The sequence below is a fragment of the Oryctolagus cuniculus genome, chromosome 7, assembly GCF_051225735.1.
Source record: "Oryctolagus cuniculus isolate XC-2025 breed Fujian yellow rabbit chromosome 7, ASM5122573v1, whole genome shotgun sequence".
Taxonomy (NCBI): Eukaryota; Metazoa; Chordata; class Mammalia; order Lagomorpha; family Leporidae; genus Oryctolagus; species Oryctolagus cuniculus.
The window spans coordinates 11,652,648-11,675,488 of NC_142873.1; the positions used below are offsets into that span (position 1 = coordinate 11,652,648).

Genomic DNA, 22,841 nt, shown 5'->3' on the forward strand with positions numbered 1-22,841 from the left:
AATCCGGTGCCCCAACCGGGACTAGAACCCGGTGTGCCGGCACCGCAGGTGGAGGATTAGCCAAGTGAGCCACGGCACCGGCCCAAGACTTTTATTTCTTTAGCTTCAGTTTCCACTTCCTTAAAGCGAGAGTGACAGCAGCACCTCCCTCAGAGGCCTGTTCTGACCATGAAATGAGATACTTTGTGTGCAGTCTCAGCATGACAGCCAGCCCAAGAGTGCTCGCAACAGTTTTCACTATTCTTGATATTTATTTTTTAAATAAAGATTTATTTATTTGAGAGACAGAGTTACAGACAGAGGCAGAGAGAGAAAGAGAGAGAGACACACAAAGAGAGAGAGAGAGAGAGAGAGAGAGAGAGAGAGAGATCTTCCATCCAATGGTTCACTCCCCAAATGGCCACAAAGGCCAGAGCTGAGCCTATCTGAAGCCAGGAGCCAGGAGCTTCTTCCAGGTCTCCCACCCGGGTGCAGGGGCCCAAGTACTTGGGCCCTCCTCTGCTACTTTCCCAGGCACATTAGCAAGGAGCTGGATCAGAAGTGGGACAGCCAGGGCTCAAATCAACGCCCATACAGGATGCTGGCACTGCAGGCCAGGGCTTTAACCGGCTGCACCACTGTGCCGGTCCCTACTGTTAATATTTCTGATCCTCCAGTTATCTTCACTGGCTCTGTAGGAGGGTGGCACTCCCCAGCCCCTCCCTTGTCTAAGGTAGTCGCCGCTGGCTCATCTGTGCGTCCGTGCGTTCAGACTGACTGTGGTGCCACTTGGAGGCCCGTGGCCAGGATGCCACGCACAAGAGGGCATTGCCACGTCTCATAATGAGCCTCCCATCAAGGGAGTGATGACCAATGCGTTATATTTTCCCCATTTTTCTTATTTAGCAGATCCCTGGGAGCAGGCTCGTGCAGAGGATTGAACAGTAGCATGAAAAGATTTCAGAGACGTGTGGCTGTACTTCGGGGTTAACACACAGTAAAGAACAGACACTATCTTTAGTTTAGCAAATGCGTTCTGCTGCTTCGCATCTGAGTGTGGAGTGAGGCCTCACAGGCACTCCAAGCCCCGACCCCGACCAGCTAGAAGTGCCAGTGCCTATTTCTCTTCCATTGCAATATTGGACGTCCAGGGAATCAGGGTGACAGCTGCCACACACAGACAGATAAAATTGCACATGCCGTATTCTTCCATTGATTTTTGAGATTAACTCCAACTGCTTTCTAAGGAAGTTCAGACCATGAAATGACAGATGATGGTCGCGTATTTTAAAAATAAAATAGAAGTAACTGCATGCTCATTTTAAGCACAATCAGCCCCATCTGATTTGTCCGATTTATTGAATGTCGCCACTATTGTAATCAGCGATTTGCGCTCTGTGTGTGGAGCTGTAACAGCTCATGATGGGGAGGGAGGAAGGCGGTGGTTATGCGTTAGTACAGTGTGTGTAATTAGGGATGTCACGCTGGTGGGGGCCAGGGGTTCAGTTCTGGGCTGGTAGACTTCAACATTATCTCCAAGGCTATTTTAAGTAATCTTTTTGTGCGTGAAAATGTTGAGCATCTGTACTGTGGGAGTGAAGGAACCTAGGGCCAGGAGGTAGTCACACACTCATAGTCGGGGGGCTGGCGCTGTGGCGTAGTGGGTAAAGCCCCAGTCTGCAGTGTCAGCATGCCACATGGGTGCTGGTTCAAGTCCTGGCTGCTCCACTTCTGATCCAGCTCTCTGCTATGACCTGGGAAAGCAGTAGAAGATGGCCCAAGTCCTTGGGCCCCTGCACTCCCATGGGAGACTTGGAAGAAACTTCTCATTCCTGGCTTTGGATTGGTGCAGCTCTGACCCTTGTGGCCATTTGGGGAGTGAACCAGCAGATGGAAGACCTTTCTCTCTGTCTCTACCTCTGCCTCTCTCTGTGTAACTCTGCCTTTCAAGTAAATGAATACATCTTTTTTTTTTTTTTTTTTTTTTCCGGACAGGCAGAGTTAGACAGTGAGAGAGAGAAACAGAGAGAAAGGTCTTCCTTCCGTTGGTTCACCCCCCAAATGGCCGCCATGGCTGGTGCTGCGCCGATCCGAAGCCAGGAGCCAGGTGCTTTTCCTGGTCTCCCATGGGGTGCAGGGCCCAAGCACCTGGGCCATCCTCCACTGCACTCCCTGGCCACAGCAGAGAGCTGGCCTGGAAGAGGGGCAACCGGGACAGAATCCGGCGCCCCAACCGGGACTAGAACCCGGTGTGCCGGCGCCGCTAGGCGGAGGATTAGCCTAGTGAGCCACGGCGCCGGCCTGAGCCAGCTCCTTTCTAATGACCTGGGAAAGCGGTAGAAGATGGCCCAAGTGCTTGGGTCCCTGCACCCATGTGGGAGACCCAGAAGAAGCTCCTGGTTCCTGGCTTTGGATAGGACCAGCTCCAGCTGTTGCGGCCATTTAGGGAGTGAACCAGTGGATGGAAGACCTCTCTCTGTCTCTCCTGCTGTCTCTGTAATAATGACTTTCAAATACATAAATAAATCTTCAACAACAATAACAAAAGGAAAGGATTGTTACATGCCTGGCTCCCCCTGTGTTGGGAAGATGGAATGTAACGTAACAAACAGGGATGAGCATCTTCCCGGGGTTCACAGTAAGTGTTTCTCCCATCTCTAAATCTTTGTAGCTTCTTGGAGTTTGCTTTCTTTAGCCCTTCAAATGATCTGGTTTTACCTGTCAGAAAATTCCAGGGCTCTCCCTCAGCAATCTCACTAAGTCTTGACCAGTATTTCTGAGCTAAAATGCCCAGACCTTCGTCACTCCTGTCTCTGAGCCCACACAGTGGCCCTCAGCCTAAGTGTCACCCAATCCCAAAAGCCCCATTGAGTAACCCAGCCCCCTGCCACTAACCCTTGTTTTGGGGGACCCAAGGCAGGTGCCTGAGTCCCCATGTCCTGCCCTCTCCCCTGCAGCTCTGATGTCAGCTTCCTCCTGTAGCACCTGCTCCCCACCAAAACCTTGTCCTTGTCCCACAGCTGACCCATTGAGTGTGCCGCCTCCTGCTGTCTAACAGTTTTCTGTCTCAGCAGCTTGGAGTAGGGCCGCCAGTCCCTGCTTCCTATGGCCTGCTTCTCAAGCCCCCAGGGAGACTGTCACCCACTTTTAGGGGAAAACTAACATTGGAAAGGCACAGGAAAAGGAACAGCAGCTGGGATCACTTTTCTTTCCAGCTCGCACCCCTTACGAGACTCTTGGTTATTTTTCAACTGTAAAATTACACAGAAAAGGACTTTGGCACAGCCATTGATACAGAATGTGCCACGGGCCTTCCTTGGAGACAGGGGGTGCAGGAAGGGGCTCTAAGGAATAACCCAGATCGGTTTTCCTATCAAGCGATGCTGTGAGGAGAGTTGTGGTAACGCTGAAATAGTACCATCAGTGATGTACTTGCCTTCAATGTAGAAAGTAGGTGAATTTCAACAAGCTTTTACTTAAATTGTCTTATTTGATTTTTTTCCCCATTTTTTGTATTGCTTTAAAACACATGTGACTCTAAATTTACCATTGGAATCATCTTGAGCCTACAGTTCAGTGGTATTCCGTTCATCTACAGTGTCGTGTGGCCACCACTACCATGCGTTCCTGTGACTGCTTCCGGCAGTGAAACTGTTCCCGTTGAACATGAATCCCCATTCTTGCCACCAAGCACCAGCACCCACCATTCCCCTTCCATCTCTACGAATTTATATTGTCCCTTTTCCATTGAGTGATCTTCACAACCTTGTCAACAGTCATTTGACCATATATGAGAGGGTTTATTTCGGGGCTCTGTTCTGTTTCATTGGTCCATATGTCTGCTCTTAGGTGGTACCACTTTTTAACAATTTTCATTGTAGCATTGTAGAAAGCTTTGAAATTAGTACGTGTGAGTCCTTCTTGTTTTTTCTTTTTTTTTTTTTTTGAGGATTTCTGTATTTACTTGAATTTATGAGTGGGGGGAGAGGCGGAGAGAGAGAGATATGCTCCATCTGCTGGTTCACTCTCCAAATGTCTTCAACAGCTGGGGCTGAACCAGCCCAAAGCCAAGAGCCAGGAACTCCCTACTCCATCCTGGTCTCCCACACGGATGACAAGGGCCCAGATGCTCAGGCCCTCTGCCACTGCTCTCCCGGCTGCATGAGCAGGAGCTGGATCAGAAGTGGAGCCGTGGGACTAGAACTGGCGCTTCTGTCTGGGATGCTGGTGTAGCAGGCTGTGGCTTAACCCACGGAGCAGCAACCCTGGACCCTGTTCTTCTTTTTCAAGATTGCTGAAGCTGTTTGTGTCCCTCGAAATTCCATATGAATTTTAAAATAGTTTTTTTCTATTTTTGCAAAACGTGTCATTGGGGTTTTTAAAGGGATTGCATTGAATCTGCGAATTTCTTGGGTAGTATCTGCCTCTCAAGAATATTAAATTTTCCAATCCGTGAACATGGCATTGTTTCCATTTTTTCATGTGTTCTTTAGTTTGTTTCAGCAATATTTTGTAGTTGTCATGGCATAAGTCTTTCACCCCTTGATTAAATTAATTCCTAAGTGCTTTCTTTATTCTCTTTGATGCTATTTTAAACAAAATTGTTTTTTGCAATTTCCTTTTCATACTGTTTATTGTTAGTGTATAGAAAAGCAGCTGATTTTTTGTGTTGACTTTGTTTTAGACACTTTGCTGAATTTATTTGTTCTAATAGGAGTGTGTGTGTGTGTGTTTAGAATCGTTAGAGTTTCTGGGCCCAGCTTTGTGGCACAGTGAGTTAAGCCACTGCCTGCAATGCTAACATCTCACACGGGTGCAGCTTGAGTCTAGGCTGTTTCACTTCCAATCCAGCTCCCTGCTAATGTACCTGGGAAAGCAACAGAAGATGGCCCAAAGTCCTTGGACCCCTGCAACCAATTGGCAGATTCAATTGAAACTCCTGGCTCCTGGCTTTGGTCTGGCCCAGCCTTGGCTGCTGCAGCCATTTGGGAAGTGAATTAGCAGATGGAAGATTCTCTCTCTCTCTTTGCCTTTCAAGTAAATAAAATAAACCTAAAACAATGCTTGAGGTTTCCACCTAATGACTATATCCTCTGTGAATAGAATTAATTTTACTTCTTTCTTCCCTGTTTGGGTGCCTTTATTCCTTGCCTAATTGACAAGGCTAAGTTTCAAGTGCTTTACTGAATAGAAGTGATGAAGGGAGGCATCCCCACCCTGCCTCCGATCTTAGAGGAAAAGTCCTCCATCTTCCACCTTGGAGGTTGGTAGTCATTGTGGGTTTTTCATACGTGGTAGTTCTATTTCTAGTTTGCTGAGTTTTTGTCATGGAAGAACATTGAGGTTTTTTTTTTTTTTTTTTTTTTTTTTTTTTTGACAGGCAGAGTGGACAGTGAGAGAGAGAGACAGAGAAAGGTCTTCCTTTTGCTGTTGGTTCACACTCCAATGGCTGCCGTGGCTGGCGCGCTGCGGCCGGCGCACCGCGCTGATCCAATGGCAGGAGCCAGGTGCTTCTCCTGGTCTCCCATGGGGTGCAGGGCCCAAGCACTTGGGCCATCCTCCACTGCACTCCCTGGTCACAGCAGAGAGCTGGCCTGGAAGAGGGGCAACCGGGACAGAATCCGGTGCCCGGACCGGGACTAGAACCCGGTGTGCCGGCGCCGCAAGGCGGAAGATTAGCCTAGTGAGCCGCGGCGCCGGCCAAACATTGAGTTTTATAACATACTTTTTCTGCATTAATTGATATGATCCTATAGGGTTTTTTTTCGCCCTGTTTATGTGATGTATTACATTGATATTTATATGCTGAGCCATCCTTAAATTCCATTTGTTAACTGTGTATAATATTTTTAGATGCACTGCTGAGTTTGATTGTTTTTTTATGTATTTTTGCATGAATGTTCCTAAGGAATGTGGGTCTGTAGGTTACTTGTGTCTTTCTGGCTTTGGTATTAGGGAAATGATGGCCTCATAGGAGGGGCTGGAAGGAGGCTCTCCGCTTTGGTCTTTTTGGAGAGCTTTGAGTAGGACTTATGTTATTTCTTCTTTGAATGTTTGGTAGAATCATCAGCAAAATCATCAGAGCCAGGACTTGCTCTTAGTCGGGACGTAGCTGAGCAGTGCTTCCGTCTGCTTGTTAGAGATCCACTCCAAATGTCTGTTTCTTCAGTGTGGCTGCAGTAGGTTTTGAGTTTTGTGGGATTTTTTTCCGTTTCATTTAGTAGTCTGATTTGTTGGCATATAATTATTCATTGTATTTTCTTATGATCCTTTCTATGACTGTCAGAGCATTTCTGAGTTTAGTAATTTGTCTTCTCTTTTTTCCTTAGTCTGTGTAGCTAATGGTTCTTAGATTTTTGATCGTTTTAAAGAAACAACTTCAAATTTCATTGATTTTCTCCATTGTCTCTCTCTTCTCTAATAATTTAGCTCGATTCTAATCTTTATTATTTTCTGCCTTCTACTAGCTTTGGTCTAGTTTTTCTCATTTTCCTGGTTAGTTATAATGCAAAAGTACATTATTGATTTTAGATTATTCTCCTTTTTGGTAAAGATTTATTTATTTAAAAGAGTTAAAGAAAGTGATTTATAGAGAGAGATCTTCTATTTGATAGTTCACTTCCTCAAATGGCTGCAGCAGCCAGGGCTGGCCCAGGCCAAAGCTAGAAGCCAGCTTCCTCCAGGTCTCCCATGTGGGTGCAGGGACCCAAGCACTTGGGCCATCCTCTGCTGCTTTCCCAGGCACATTAGCAGGGAGCTGGATTGGAAGTAGAGGAACCACACCCATATGGGATGCTGACATTGCAGGTGGTGGCTTAACCCTCTTTGCCACAGTACCAGTCCCAATTTTAGATAATTCTTAATCTTACATAAGTAAACACATATAAGTATAAATTTCCCTTTTAGTAGCACTTTTGCTGCATTCCATAAGCTTGAGTATATTGTTTGTTTATTCTCATTTGTCTCTAAGCATTTTCTAATTTCTCTTGATTTCTTCTTTGTTCTTTTGTATTGGTTGTTTAAGAGTATGATTTTTAATTTTCACAAATTTGTGAATTTTCTAATTTTACTCTTTATAAAAGTTATTTGGTGGGTATGTATACAAATAGACACACATATCAGTAGATAGCTATAGATGGCTGGACAGACAGACAGACATCTCCTGTCTTCTGCCTCACTCCCTGGATACCTGCAGCCCCCAGCACTGGGCCAGGCCAAGGCAGGCGCTGGGGGCTCCATCCATCTGGGTCTCCCTTGTGAGTGACAGGGAGCCAAGTACTTGGGCCATCACCTGCACCTGCAGAGATGCACATTAGCAAGAAGCTGGGATGGAGAGAGGGGCCAAACTCAAACTAAGTCATTCTGAGATGGGAGCATTGTCACTACTGCACCAAATGCCCACCCTCGGCTTTGCTTTGTTACTGATTTCTAAATTCATCCTATTGAGGTTGCAGAAAATATTTGTATGATCTCCATCATTGTTCATCTATTAAGAATTCATTCATGGTCTAAAAATGGTCTTTTCCTAGAATACGGCTCATGTGCACTTGAAAAGAAGGTGTGTGCTGTTGTTGAATAAACTGTCTGTGTGTGTCTGGTAGGTCTACTTGCTTATTGTGTTAATTTCTCTATTTTCTTACTATCTTCTATCTAGGTATTCTGCCTATTATTGAGAGTGAGGTATTAACTCTCAAACTATTATTTTAGAACTATCTATTTCTTCTTCCAATTCTATTAATTTTTGCTTTATGTACTTCGTTAGTCTTTTATTAGGTGCATACATTTTTTTTTTTAGATTTGTTTATTTGAAAGACAGAGTTACAGAGAGAGGTGGAGACAGAGATAAAGGTCTTCCATCCACTGGTTCACTCCCCAGATGGCCACAATGGCTGGAGCTGTGCCGATCAGAAGCCAGGAGCTAAGAGTTTTCTCTGGGTCTCCCACATGGGTGCAGGGGGCCCAAGGACTTGGGCCATCTTCTACTGCTTTCCCAGGCCACAGCAGAGAGCTGGCTCAGAAGAGGAACAGCTGGGACTAGAACCAGAGGCCACATGGGATGCTGGTGCTTCAGGCCAGGGCTTTAACCCACTGCGCCACAGTGCTGGCCCCAGGTGCATACATATTTGTAATTTCAATATCTTCTTGCTGTATTGAAGCTTTTATTTTTTTGTAATGTCTTTTTTTCTCTTGTAAACTTTTATAAACTTAAAGTTTGTTTTGTGTGGTGGTAGTATAACTGCCCCTGCTCTTTTTTTATTGCTATTTGCATCCTTTTATTTTCAGTGTATGTGCTATTTTGATATTGAGTCTCTTGTAGTTACCATATTAGATCATGTGCTTTTGCCCATTCTACTTGTCTATTTATTTTGACTGGAGTTACATGTAAAGTAATCACTTGTAACAAAGGACTTTTTCATGTCATTTTGCTATTTTTTCTGTATGTCCTATGGCTTTTTCTCCCTCATTTTTAGTAGATTTTATAATAGTGTGTTTAGTAGATTTTATAATAATGTGTTGAGTATATTTTGTAATAGTGAAATCCTGAAATTCCTTTCTCATTTTCTCTTGCATATATTGGTAGCCCTTTTCTTGTTGGTTACCATGGGATTAGATTTAGCATCCCAATGGAAAACTCTAATTTGAGTTTATAACATCTTACCTTCAATAACATACAAAACTTGGCTCCATTACAACTATGTCTCAACTCTCTTTGGCTACTGATTTCACAAAATGACATCTATATGCACTGTGTGTCACCAGACATAAACTAACAATTATTTTTTTAAAGATTTTATTTATTTATCTGAAAGAGTTACATAGGAAGAGAAGGAGAGGGAGAGAGAGAGAGAGAGAGGTCTTCCGTCTTCTGGTTCATTCTCCAACTGGCCACAACAGCCGGAGCTGTGCTGATCCAAAGCCAGGAGCCAGGAGCTTCTTCCGGGTCTTCCATGTAGGTGCAGGGGCCCAAGGACATGGGCCATCTTCTACTGCTTTTCCAGCCCACAGCAGAGAGCTGGATGGGAAGTGGAGCAGCTGGGACTCGAACCGGCGCCCATATGGGATGCTGGCACTGCAGACAGCAGCTTTACCCCTTATGCCACTGGCCCCCATTAATAATTATTTTAAAGCATTAGTTTATTAAATAAAATGTGGAATTACAAACTCTATTAGAATACTAGTTTTTAGACAACTAGTTGGTTTTAAAAAGTCATATGGAACACAAAAAGGAGCTATGAACCATTGGTTCAGTAACGCTGGCATTTATAATTCTCGGGTATTTATCTTGATGGAGACCTTTGGTTTTGCATACAGCTTTGAGTTGTGTAGTATCTTTCATTGCAGCTTGCAGGGCTAATAACTAATCAGCACAGTGTGTTAGCTGGCTTTTCATTGCTTTAACTAAGACACCTGAGAGGAGGGAAGAAGGTTTATTTTGGCTTATGTTGGGAGGGTCTCGGTCTAAGATCAGGTGGTCCCAATAGTCAGGCATTGGCGAGGCCAGAAGATGCTGAGGGAGCAGTCACGTGGTGATCCAGCAAGAGGGGAGATCCAGGGAGCACCAACCCCTTCTGAGGGCAAGCCCCCAAATGACCTGAGGACCTCCCACTAGGCCACCTCCCAGACGCCATAGCTAGGTCAAGTCTCCACCCTTCATCCATCATTAACCATCAGCAGTAGAGTCTAGGCTTTAAATGTCTGCATGGGTTTCTGGTGCAGAATCCTGTTCATGCAGTAACTTTGCACCCCTGGCTCCCCGAAACTCATGCCCTTCTCATATACAGCATCTAATCATTGCACCCCCCAAGTCCCAAAGTCTTATCTCAAAAATCCAGAGTGCATCAGCTCATCGGAGACTCCCTTAACCGTGAGCCCTTGTACAACCAAAAACAAGTCACTGACTTCCCAGAGACAGCGGCGGGACAGGCACCGTGTAAAACCTTCCCATTTCAAAAGGGAGAGGCAGGGACATAGAAAAGGTTGGTCAGGCCCAAATAAGACAGAAAAGCAGTGGGGCAGGCGTTCAATCCTGAAGTTCTGTGTGGGGCATCCCGAGCACACTGTGGTTGTGGCTGGGTTCCCAACGACTTCGACAGCCCCTCGCTCTAACAGCTCTGCTGGTCACAGTCCATGCTGCAGCTCACACAGGTCAGTTTCTCTCTGCAGCTCTGCTGCATGTTTCCCTGGTGGGGGACTTCTTGCAGTAGCTCTGACTCCACATTTCTCTCTGGCATTGCCCTGGTGGAGGCCCTAGGAAAGAGCTGTACGCCTGTGACCCAGCTCTATCTCAGCCCCCAGTGTTCCCAGATCATCCGTTGAAGTCTAGGTAGGGGCCTTCATGTCTCTCGGGCTCTGTTGGCTGCTTTCTGAGAATGCGTGCTGACATGGGCAGCTTTCCCAGGCTCGCCTGGCACACTGCTCCTAGCTTCCCCCAGCAGGTGTCTCATGATGCCGGTGCCTCTGTTTTCCTGGAGTCGCCTTTCTAGCTCTGCTGTCACAGATTCACTGTGCATTGTTCCACACTTCTGCTCCAGCTCTGCCTGGCCTCCTCCACTGTCCCTGGAAGTCTCAGTGGAAGCCGTCAGGACCCCTGCAAAACCAGCATCGTGTGACGATGCCACCGTCTGCCATCAGCAGGGGCTGTGCCTGGAACAGGACCTGCTGGAGTCAGGGCTGCAGTGGCCTCTGAGACCGGGCTGGCGAGCCAGGAGCCAGAGCTGGCTCTGAGGTTTCAGGAAACGATTCTTCACCTCTGGGCCTTTTCCCATCAGCAGATTTTACCTGATGAGCTGACCCTTTAAGCACGTGGCTTTTCTGCTACATCATTCTGTCCCAAACCTGTCTGCTCCATTCTGTCCCAAACCCATCTGCTCCATTCTGTCCCAAACCCATCTGCTCCATTCTGTCCCAAACCCGTCTGCTCCATTCTGTCCCAAACCTGTCCGCTCCATTCTGTCCCAAACCTGTCTGCTCCATTCTGTCCCAAACCTGTCTGCTCCATTGCACTTCTAATTCTCACTGGGAAACTTAACTAAGAGCAGCCTAGAACACGCTTGTTGTGGCCTTGAAATCTCATTTGTTAAACCAGGAACCATCTCGAAGTTCAGCCTCCCACAAAGTCTCAGGATATGAACAACAACAAACACCATGTAATAAAGATGGCCTTTATTTCCACCTGGAAAGTCATCAACACGTCCAGTAGTGTCTACACTTCTACGAGCACTTGGTCTTCTAAGTGCTCAGCAGAATCACCCACAATTTCCCACTTGGGGCAGCTAGGCTTTTGCTGGCTTGCTCCTCCAAACACTGCCAGCCTTTTCCAGCAAACCAATCCCAAGGACTCCTCCACACCTTTGGGTACGGTTAGCAGTAAGGACTCCACTTACTTGAAATAAAATTCTTGAGAGCATCAGCTTGGGCGGGATGCGGGTTTGTGCTGGCTTCCAGCCAAGATTGGGCGGGGTCCGTGAGTACTGCCAGTGTAGCCAGAGGGTGGCCAAGGTATCACGTGGTGAGCAAGGAAGCAGAGAGAGGCAGGGGAGCCTGCTCTGCTTCATAACCAACCTCTAGCAAGGCCAAGGCTCGCTGACCTGGAGACCTCCCACTGGACCCGCCTCCCAGATGCCATAACTGGATCAAATCTCCATCTTTAATGCATCAGGGCGTAAACTATTAGTGTGAAACTTCAGGGGTTCGTTGTGTACATGAGTTTGTGGAGGAAAATCCTGTTCAGACGGTAACACACCTTCTTCCTGACGCCCCTGCCTGCTGTTTTGGTAACCCTGGGCTTTCTCTCGTTCTGTGTCTGGAGCTGTGCTGCCCTGTGCAGCCGTGTGCTACAGTATCCTTCTTGTGTACAGTGCTGATGCTTGGATTAGAACAGAACCTTTCCCCCAAGCAGCTGTGCAATGATGACCCCAGAGCTTCCAAAGCTGCCTGCAGCCTGGACCCTGCGTGCAAAGCCCTGGCTGGCCATGGAGGGCAGGGGGGGATGGCAAGGGCTCAGGCTCCCAGCAGGCTTGATTTGGATGCAGCTGGCTGAGAAAAAGAAGCGGCAAACTACGACTTGGGAGAGATGCAGGAAATGGCAGTGAGGACAGAGAAGTCCCAGCTGGACTCTCCTGCAGCTCTGCGAGATGATGTACTCGCTGGGGAAAGAAAGCACGTTTCACTCGTGAGGGACAACATTTTGGGTTAGGACATGGGGAGATGGGTCACAAAGGAACCCTTCCCCATGAAAACCACACATCTTTTTTAAAAAAAGATTTATTTGTAGCCGGCGCCACGGCTCACTAGGCTAATCTTCCACCTTGCGGCGCCAGCACACTGGGTTCGAGGCCCGGTCGGGGCGCCGGATTCTGTCCCTGTTGCCCCTCTTCCAGGCCAGCTCTCTGCTGTGGCCAGGGAGTGCAGTGGAGGATGGCCCAAGTGCTTGGGCCCTGCACCCCATGGGAGACCAGGAGAAGCACCTGGCTCCTGCCATCGGATCAGCACGGTGCGCCAGCCACGGCGGCCATTGGAGGGTGAACCAACGGCAAAAGGAAGACCTTTCTCTCTGTCTCTCTCTCTCTCACTGTCCACTCTGCCTGTCAAAAAAAAGATTTATTTATTTATTTGAGAGGCAGAATTATAGACAGAGAGAGGGAGAGTCAGAGAGAGAGATTTTCCTTCTGCTGGTTCAATCCCCAAATGGCCACAATGGCTGGAGATGGGCTGATCCAAAGCCAGGAGCCAGGGGCTTCTTTCAGGTCTCCCACAGGGGCACAGGGACCCAAGGACATGGGTCATCTTCCACTGCTTTCCCAGGCCATAGCAGAGAGCTGGGTTGGAAGAGGAGCAGCCAGGATTTGAACCGGGACCCATATGGAATGCCAGCACTGCAGGCAGAGGCTTAACCTACTGCGCCACAGTGTTGGTCCCAGCACACCTATTTTAAAAAACGCAAAATGGATACAACCGAGTCCTTCTATCAAGGATTCATCGCTTGAACACTGTCTGGACAGGGGGCGTGGTCAGCCCACGGCCGGAGTGCCACTGATGGCTGCCCCCCTGGAGCTGTGTGTTTTGGGAGGCTGGGGTCTTGTCCCTCCTTGGTGGAGAATTTCCCAGCCCTGGGTGCTCTGGGCTGGGGAAGAGGGCACAGAGGGGAAAGGGGTGGCTGACCCCAGGGAGGACCGGGGAGGCTGGGCATTTGTGTTCTTGCCTCTTAGTGTTAACACCTTGAGGGCTGCAGGGAGGTTCTGGAATCATGACCCGGGTGAGGTCCAAAAAGCAAGCAAGCCTGGGAGGTGTCTCAGTGCAAAACTCGAGCTCCCAGTTCTTCCCTGGAGCTGATAAAGCTCTTGCCAGCCGCATGGGGTGGAGCAAGGAGGTGGGCGGGATCTCAGGGCAGAGTGTCCCAGATGAGCTGGGTGACTCTGGGCTAATTAGGGACCTCTCTGAGCCACACTTTCCGGGGGCATTGCAGCAGTGGGGTGAGAAATCCTAGAAGCGGTTCTCGCAGGGCCACTGCCTCCCCCGTCCAACCACAGCCCTAGGGTTGCTGGCTCCTGTGTCTTCAGACTGAGGCCTCCCAGGCAACAAATGCTCGCCAAGTGGTTCCTAGGTCAGTTCTTCCTCCTGAGACAGAGAGCGGAGTGATAAGGCTTTACTGGGGATAGGGCATCCGTCAGAACGGAAGGGACAGAGAGAGAGGGCGCCCAGTCACTGGGGCTGGGGGAGAGCGAGGTCACATGGTTGGATGGAGAGAACACACCTGGGCAGGCCAGCAGAGAGGCAGAGAGCTGAGCACGCAGTCTGTTTGGACTCCCAGCTCTTAAGGGAGTCTCTTTACCCCCTCCCCTTCTCTTCCAGGACAAAGGCTGGGGAGCCCTGGTGAAAAGGCTTGTTGGGTGAAAATACAAAAAAATTCCTCTCCATGTTTACCACTGAGGTTGTCCGAGGAGGGAAGCCTTGCTGGTTTGGGGCCTCTCTCTAGGGTGCCCACCTTAGAGGAAAGATGTCTATCAGACAGAAGGGGCGGGACCACTTGGAAGGTTAGCAGGGTGACTTTGAAATGCAGATGCTGGGTGCAGATGCTGGGCTGCTGTAGAAGTCTCCTTAGGCCCTTCTCACACACAGAGGCTAATCTCTAACTTCCTGCCTATCACAGATCCTGGCCATACTTGCCTGCCAGCTGTTGGTGGCCTGGGATGGTCCTTGGCTTGTATGAGCTCTTCTTGTGCTGCCATTTCGTCTCCCTCCGTCCACATCGATCACTGTGTCCAAATTTCCCCTTTTTGATAAGGAAACTGGGGATGCTGGATGAGGGGCACCTTAACTAATTACATCCCTGACAACTCTTTCTCAAATAAGATCAGGTTATCTCAACCATCAACAGATGAATGGCGGGGGGCGGGGAGGGGGGCACCATTCAGTCTCTAACAACCCAGCCTGTTTCTGTGTCCCTGTCTTCCTCCGTGAGAATTCAGCTCTGTGAGGCAGGGACCCGCTCTTTGTTGGTGGGTCTCCTTCTAGAACATGCTGCTGAATGACCAAATGCATGGTCCTCAAGGTTGAGAACCTAGTGTATAACACGGTTTCCTGACTGCAACACTATAATAAGATACTTCTCTTTTTTTCCCATTTGCTGGTTCATTCCCCAAATAAATTTCTTTTATTCCATTTTTCTTAGCTTTTTGCAGTCCCCCACTTATTTATTTAAAATTGGCAGATAAATTTTTTAAAGAGTTATTTATTTACTTGAAAGTCAGAGTTACACAGAGAGAGAAGGAGAAACAGAGAGAGAGAGAGAGAGAGAGAGAGAGGTTTTCCATCTGCTGGTTCACTCCCCAGATGGCCACAAAGGCTGGAGCTGCACTGATCCAAAGCCAGGAGCCAGGAGCTTCTTCCGGGTCTCCCATGTGGGTGCAGGGGCCCAAGGACTTGGACCATCTTCCACTGCTTTCCCAGGCCATTGCAGAGAGCTGGATGGAAAGTGGAGCAGCTGGTACTTGAACCGCACTCATATGGGATGCCAGCACTGCAGGCAGCAGCTTTACCCGCTATGCCGCAGTGCAAGCCCCAGCAGATAAGTTGTTTCTAAGAAAACTTTTATTTAATAATACAAATTCATAGATGAAGATTTAGGAATATAGTGGTTCTTCCCCCATACCTCCCCTCCTACCCCCACTCCTGTCTCATCTCTTAATCTACTCCCTCTCTCAAAATGAATTTTTTTTTTTTTGACAGGCAGAGTGGACAGTGAGAGAGAGAGAGAGAGAAAGGTCTTCCTTTGCCGTTGGTTCACACTCCAATGGCTACCATGGCCAGCGCACCATGCTGATCCGATGGCAGGAGCCAGGTACTTATCCTGGTCTCCCATGGAGTGCAGGGTCCAAGCACTTGGGCCACCCTCCACTGCCCTCCCAGGCCACAGCAGAGAGCTGGCCTGGAAGAGGGACAACCGGGACAGAATCCGGCGCCCTGACGGGGACTAGAACCCGGTGTGCTGGCGCCACAAGGCGGAGGATTAGCCTAGTGAGCCGCGGCGCCGGCCAAAATGAATTCTTAAGATTCATTATTAATTAACTCAATATGCAGAAGACCAACTCTATACGAAGTAAAGATTTCAACAGTTTGCACCCACACAGACACACAAAGTATAAAGTACTGTTCGAAAACAAGTTTTACCATGAATTCTCATAGTACAACACATCAAGGACAGAGGTCCTACATGGGGAGCAAGTGCACAGTGACTCCTGTTGCTGATTTAACAACTGACACTTTTATTTACGACATCAGTGATATTTCTAATAAGAGTTCACAGGCAGCTTCGTGGTGGACGAAGTTGCATATACTGGAAATCAGGATTTGTAACTGGAACTTCAAATCACACACAGCTCCTGCCCCGTGTCTCTTAGAAAGGCAGTACTGTTGTCCCGTGGCCTGGCGGGAGCCTGGGCCGTAGCGTCCTGCTGGACCACCCGTCCCCGTTCCCATGAGTGGCTGCTAGTGGGTGTGCACCTGCACTCACCATCTACCCTTACATGTGTGACATTTAAGTATCCTTTCACTGGGGTCTGATTCCCTTAGAGCTGAGTCCACTCCACGGTGGGGGCTTCCTTCGTGCACTGGCCCTGACTCCCAGCACCAGCTCCTCGCTCCGTCTCCCAGCCTCGCCCTCTCCCTTCTCCCTCCACCGCACCTCCCTTTATTATATTTTCATCGAAGGCTGAGATGAGCTGGTTGCCGCATCACAGGCCCATTACACTTCCTAACAATTCCATTTGCACCGTATTGTCTGTTTCATTGCTGGAAAATTCAGGTGATTCATCATTCCCGAAGAAGCACCTGATCCCAGACCCCTGAGAGCAGAGGCGGCATGTGTCAGGGAGCAGCACCAGGGCGCGGGGCCGAGGGGGCTTCTCTGGGGACTTTTAGCTTCTCGGGCATTAATGAGCTCCCGTTGGTAATGCTGCCTCCCGCCTCTTCCTCTCCGTCCACAGCCCCCTGAGCCTGGAGAAGGGGAGGCGACTGATGGAGGACATCGCCCGGCTCCTGCAGGTGCCGCCCAGCGTCTTCGCGGACATCAAGTAAGCACGGATGCGGGCCCGGTGGTTCGTTCTCTGCCCGTGTCGTGTTCGGACTCGGAAATTGGCTTGCGAGTGGGACGATGGTGTGCCTGGGGTTCTTGTTAATTATATCACAGAGAAACTGTTTAGAAAAGAAATGAAAGGAAAATTCCTGTGGGCTTTGGGGAAGTTATTTAAATAGAGCCCAAACCTGCGATTAATTATAAGAATTACAATCTCTTGAAAGAAGAGCGTTGCTGAGACCCTGGCTCAGCGGTATCCAGGAGGCCTGCCTTCCTGCAAACAAGTGAGACCCTCTGGGGATGTTCATGCAGCAAACAGCACATATTGAGTACCCTGTGTATACATGGCCCCATCAGCAGGGTGCAGGGGGGTGGGGTTGGAGGTGGGCATTGGAGCCTGAACCACTGTTGGGACTGCAGCTCCAGAGTGTCCTTGTCTCATCAGGGAACTGGACTTAGGGTCAGCGGCACACGGCATGCACACGGGGGATGGCCACTTTCCTATTTCTTGAAAGTTGTAGAAATACTTGAGAAGGGTGTGTGTGTGGATGGAACTTGGAAACAGCTGGACATGGTCAGTGAGCAGAGGTGAGCTGACCACCGTGTTCTCACGGGAGAGCCTGGCTTTGGAGATGGGATTTAAAGAAGAGCAATGGGAAATCAGCACACCTGGAGAGAAGTGTAAGAACCGAAGGAGGGCTGGCGCCGTGGCTCACTAGGCTAATCCTCTGCCTGCGGCGCCGGCACACCGGGTTCTAGTCCCGGTTGGGGCGCCGGATTCTGTCCTGGTTGCCCCTCTTCCAGGCCAGCTCTCTGCTGTGGCCAGGGAGTGCAGTGGAGGATGGCCCAAGTCCTTGGGCCCTGCACCCCATGGGAGACCAGGAGAAGCACCTGGCTCCTGCCTTCGGATCAGCGCAGTGCGCCGGCTGCGGCGGCCATTGGAGGGTGAACCAACAGCAAAGGAAGACCTTTCTCTCTGTCTCTCTCTCTCTCTCACTATCCACTCTGCCTGTCAAAGAACAAAAGGAGGGCCAGTGCCTCGGCTCACTAGGCTAATCCTCTGCCTGCAGCGCCAGTACCCTGGGTTCTAGTCCCAGTTGGGGCGCCAGTTCTGTGGCCTGGGAAGGCAATGGAGGGTGGCCCAAGTGCTTGGGTCCCTGCACCCGCATGGGAGACCAGGAGGAAGCACCTGGCTCCTGGCTTCGGATTGGTGCGGCGCACTGGCTGTAGTAGCCATTTGGGTGGTGAACCAACGCAAGGAAGACCTTTCTCTCTGTCTCTCTCTTTCACTGTCTAACTCTGCCTGTAAAAACAAACAAACAAAAAAACAAAGGAGAAGACTTGTCTGAGTTCTTGGTCTCTGTGTGCAGGGGTACAGGACTGTGCCCATCCACACGGCCTTCTGTCCTCACAGTAAATACTCATTGAGCACCTGCTGAGGCCAGGCTGTGCAGGTCAGAACTCAATGTCCTTGCTTCAAATCTTAGCATTCGTCAGGAAAAGGGAATCTAGAGCACTCGGGATGTGTATGAGGAAGCATTTGGCCCAGGCGGGGGGCTGGAAGCTTCTAGAAGTAGGGATCCAAATGGCACATAGAGTTGTCCCACAGAGAGGCACGTCGCGTGCCCTGGGGCGCTGGTGGTGGCCCCCACCTTGCACGAAACGCAACGACACCACTTTAAAGGGGATGCCCACGGAGGAGCCGGAAGCGTCCCCGGATTCAGGACCTGCAGGGGTTTCCTGCACCTGTGTTCTCAGGTGGGCAGCAGAGGTGAGGGGCGCCCAGCAGGGAGACAGAAGCTTTACACAGATGATAAGGCCCCAGCGAGGGGGACGTAGTGAGATGGTCCATTTGTGCTGGGAAGAGCAGTCCTGATGCAGCCTGGGTAAGGCAGGACTGCAGGGCAGAGGGCGTGGCGAGACCCAGGTGAGAGATGGGGACGGGTAGGAGGTGGCCGCAGTGGGGCAGAGGGAGTGCAGCTCCAGGTGAGACGTGGCCGAAGGGGATACTTAGTTAGGGACCGTGAGTGGGCAGTGACTTGCTCATTGACTTCAGAGGAGAAGGAGGGCTCTTGAGCCTGACCACAGCCCAGTCACTTCCCGTCAGATGCCCTTGGGGCCTGACTCTCAGGGCGCGGGGCAGTGTCAGGTGCTGACCCAGTGTCGGGGTTCTCATGGGCCCGTCGGGCCTCCTTTGCACCACAGCAAAGACTCAGACCGTGGGTTCTGAGTCCTGCCCCGTGGTCTGTGTCTCTCGCCTCTCACTGCACGCTCGCAGTGCCGTGCACAGCAGCTACAGATCAGCGCGTGTTAATAGACAGAACGAGAGGCTGACAGTGAAGGCCTGGTGCTCCCAAAGCAGCCCCCACCAGCTGCATCAGACACAGCGGGTAAGGACAAGGCTTCCACAGCCTAGGCCGTTGCACCTGCTGCTGCCGCCAAGGCCTGTGCTGCTGGCGGATCCATGAACGAGTGCATGGGTGCATGCTTAGCGCAGGTCAGCGTGTCGCGGCAGAAACCAGAGGTCAGTGGACAGCAGGCAGGGCTGCAGGCGCAGGGAGGCCCTCGCACGCCCGGCCCTGAGCAGCGGGAGGGGCTGTTACAGCGCAGGCACATTATTAAGACCATGAACAAAAGGAAGGTAATCACACGGAGCAGCCTTGGAAGCAAACTTCCGCAGGCCCACTCGGGACTGCAGTCATTGAATTTTCATTATTTTCCTTCAGCAAAACCCTCCCGTGGTGATTGTGTTGCAAATGGAATGCGGGTGCATGGAGTCTTTGTGTTTCCCAGGGATTCCCTCTGCCTACACTGAGGTTGGTTATGAACCGCAGGCTGTTTGCATCTGACTCCAGAATGAGCGCCTGCCCGGGGCGGGGGCCGTCTCCCTGCCAGGGTGCGTGCTGCTGAGACAGTGCCAGTGGGGACCTGGGGCCTGAGAGAGGAGCTGCTTTATTCTGGGGATAAGACCAGGGCCAGCAGCAAGGTTGCTGGCAGCAGCTCATGGGAGCCCCAGGGCTGACTGGGGTCCAGGCTGCACCCCTGTTCCCCCTCTGTCCTCTTACATTGCTTCTAGAGATGGTAAGTCACCTGGGGATGGGGCAGGACTCAGAACCCACGGCGTAGTCGGGACGTGCAGTGGGCCCCAGCCGAACTCCAGGCTGGAGGCACACGGGGGCCAGGTGCATTCTGGTCCATGCTCACCACCACAGCACTCCCTGAGCTAACAGGTGCACCCGCCTGGCTTAGAGCATGGAAATGGGACTTTCTCAGACAAGAGATTGGACTGCTTTGAAATGCTGCATGGCCTTCATTGACATACTGTCTTTTAAACTGTTTGGGTGTTCAAGGCCGAGAAGCGTGGCTTCCCCTGGACCCAGCCCCTGGGCGCCGTCACCTGCCCGTCTTCTCCGCCAGTGTTCCGTGGGACCCGCAGGGCCTGGCTGCTTCCTCTCCATCCTCCCCAGCCTCACCTGGGGCTGCACCTCATTTCTCCCATTCCTTCCCGATAAGCCTCATCTCCGTATTGGATAATCCCACTAACCTTTAAAGAGAATCTCATCAAAAGGGCAGATTAACCAGAGCCAGCCACAGGGAGGGAGGGGTTGTGATGGCAGAAAACCAGGCAGTACGTATAGGCACAGGGCTCACCTCGCCTCCCCCTGCTCCTTACCTGGGCTCACCCCTCCCACACAGAGCCCCTTCCGTGACCGGGGACGGGCTTGGGTGGGCCTGAGCTTCCCCGTGAGTGAGGTCTGAGCACTACCATTCTGTCCCTGAGGGGCTTCGCGTCCCAGGTGGGTGTCCTCCCCACGGCTGTGCCTGGCTGGGATCTTTCACCCGCCCTGCTACTCTTCTGGTTCTCGTCCCTGAGCCAGAGCTGAAGTCTGACCTTTGCCGGTCCCTAGTGCTCTGCTCCCCATCCTGGCTCTTGGATTAGTGTGTGGGCCTCTGTGCACACCCCCAGCCTTAGAGCAGCGGGCACCCACCCGGCAAATGCTCCCAGCTCTACAGACTGACTCGGGCACTGGCTGACGCGATGACACAGGGTGTCTCCGGGAGGGAGCCACTCATGACCAGCAGGCCCGTCCGTCATCACTCGACACTGCATTGAAGAGCACGTCCCCATAGCCGTTCATTGTTCCAGGAAAGCAAGAGGGCACATGTGTGCCTGCGCACGCAGACACGGCCTGCATTTTTATGGAAGTACTAGTTATGCTTAATATGTTTTGTTAATGGTTATGTAGCTGTCAAATAAATTCCATTATTTCTTATTACATCATTAGAGACCATTAAAACAGCATTAGCATGCTGATGTAATTATGCCGGCAGACGTACAACGACCACAGTTATGGTTTTATAATCTAATCACGGCTGTCCCAGGCAGGGCTGATTGATGCTTGGGCGGCTCTCCCTGGTATTTTGGTCAGGTGGGCAGCTGCAGCACTGGGAGGAACAACACCAACACCACCAACAAAAAAGCATTCCCAAGAGCCCTTGCGCCCACAGTGAGATGGGCCCAGCGTCATTCTTGCAGACGAGCTGGGAAGCGCTGCATCAGCCCAGGGGTTCATTCTGGGATCCATCTTCCCGCGCCCTCAGGATGCGAGACGCATTCAGCGTCTCATCTGCGGGGCTTACTGAATTGATGGATACAGGGTTCTTGGTCTTCAAGACGGTTCCTGGAGCTGCAGGCGTGGGGATTCTTCACCCTGACGGGTTTCATTAAGGTCCCCACTATGCTCCCACCTGAGCCTCCCTGTGCCCACCCTCGTGCACCGCCCTCTTAGCAAGAGACAGGGTCCCTGGGAGGTAGTGGGCTTTGGGAGATAATGCCTCTGTTTCCTGGGGGCAGGGAAGAATTGTGAATATTTGAGCCGGGTCTTATCTGTCTGCGTCGCTGGGCCGACGGGACTGGTGAAGACATTAAACAGGAAGCAGGAATTGGGAGACTGGTGACTTCTTTGGTTTTCTCTGTGGCCCTAAAGATGACAAAGCCCTGGATAACTTGGTGTGCGTGACAGGGCCTCACAGATTAACGGCGGCAGAGATCATGCGTGGGACAAATGTACATTGTTACTCAAAGCCAAGCACAGGAGGACCCCGGTGCCTGGAAGAAAGACTTGGCGGCTGCCCTTTGCACCTGCTGCCTGCACACTCACTCTCACTGGTAGTGTCACTGTCCCGCCTGTGCCCAGGGTTTGCTAAGTGAGGCCACCTGGGGTAGGCGGAGATGGGCAGGCCTGATATTATGAAATCCTTCCCGTTGGAGTAGGAGTGCGGGGTTTGGCCGCAGTGTCCTGTCTGTGTGTCATGGAAGATCACAAAGGTGCAGTCTGGTGGCTGGAGACAGCTATGCCTGGTTTTCCTTACAGATAAGGAGCATCCCGGGAATGTGACAGCATGTCAGAACTACCCCAGTGCTGTCTGTAGATAGAAGATGAGACAGCAGGGAAGAGCCACTGGGGGTTTGGAAGCCATCATTCTGCCCAAGCGCAAGGGGCTGTTTTCTCATGCTAGGTAAACCCCATGCTCTGGTTAAAGATTTTAGTATTTGAAGTACAGATGGAACCTCCATTCCTAGTGTGGAGTGACGTCAGCAGGCGGGAGGGGAGTGAGTCCCTTGCCTTCCAAAGCCTCGGTTTCCCTACCTGCTGCACAGAGAGAAGCCAGGGAACGGCCTCTGTGAGCAGTGTGGGACCTGCTCTCGGGAGCCCCACCCAGGTCCGCGCTCTCCTGTGTCCATCTCTAGATGCTGATAATTCTTCAGCAAGGGGCCCCGTGAATTATGGAGCTTATCCCGAGACTGGTGGCAAGGTTGTGGCCACTCTGAAGAGCAGAGCGCATAGGCCAGTGCCTGGTGTGGAAGCGCTTGGCACCTGTTGGCTCCTACAGTCGCCCTGGCATTGCTTCTATTGTGCTTAGGAAGAAAACCACACTAACAACTACCCCTAGTGATCTCAGACTGGTAAAAATAAGCCACTCGCTCTTTTTTTTCCTAGACTTTAAAATACACGTCTAGCATGAAGCGTTGGGTACATGCAGCCATTGTGTGTAGAATTGGGTAGTCCAGTAATCAGGGACTCCTTAAGAGACTTTGTGGGTTCTTGTAGTGATAATTTTCCTCTGTGACTGTTGTCATCTCTACTTTTCCCAATCTATATGCTGCTTGAAGACGGGAATGGGGTCTGCATTGCTCAGTGCTGTGAATCTGTCTGGCCCAGAACAGGTGTTCATTGTTGAGTGAGTGGGCAGATGAGTGAGTCGGCTTTGGATTCAAAGAAGGTTT

At 50.6% G+C, this 22,841-nt stretch overlaps 1 protein-coding gene across 3 annotated transcripts in view; it reads left to right on the forward strand.

Moving 5' to 3' along the window:
* PTPRN2 (protein tyrosine phosphatase receptor type N2) overlaps nucleotides 1–22,841 on the forward strand; it is a 1,109,078-nt gene that overhangs the window by 482,918 nt on the left and 603,319 nt on the right. For all 3 annotated transcript variants that reach the window (XM_089336860.1, XM_051857048.3, XM_089336861.1), the window contains one exon: nucleotides 16,464–16,550. In XM_089336860.1, coding sequence (XP_089192986.1) covers nucleotides 16,464–16,550 — 87 coding nt within the window. The remainder of the gene's footprint in view (nucleotides 1–16,463; nucleotides 16,551–22,841) is intronic.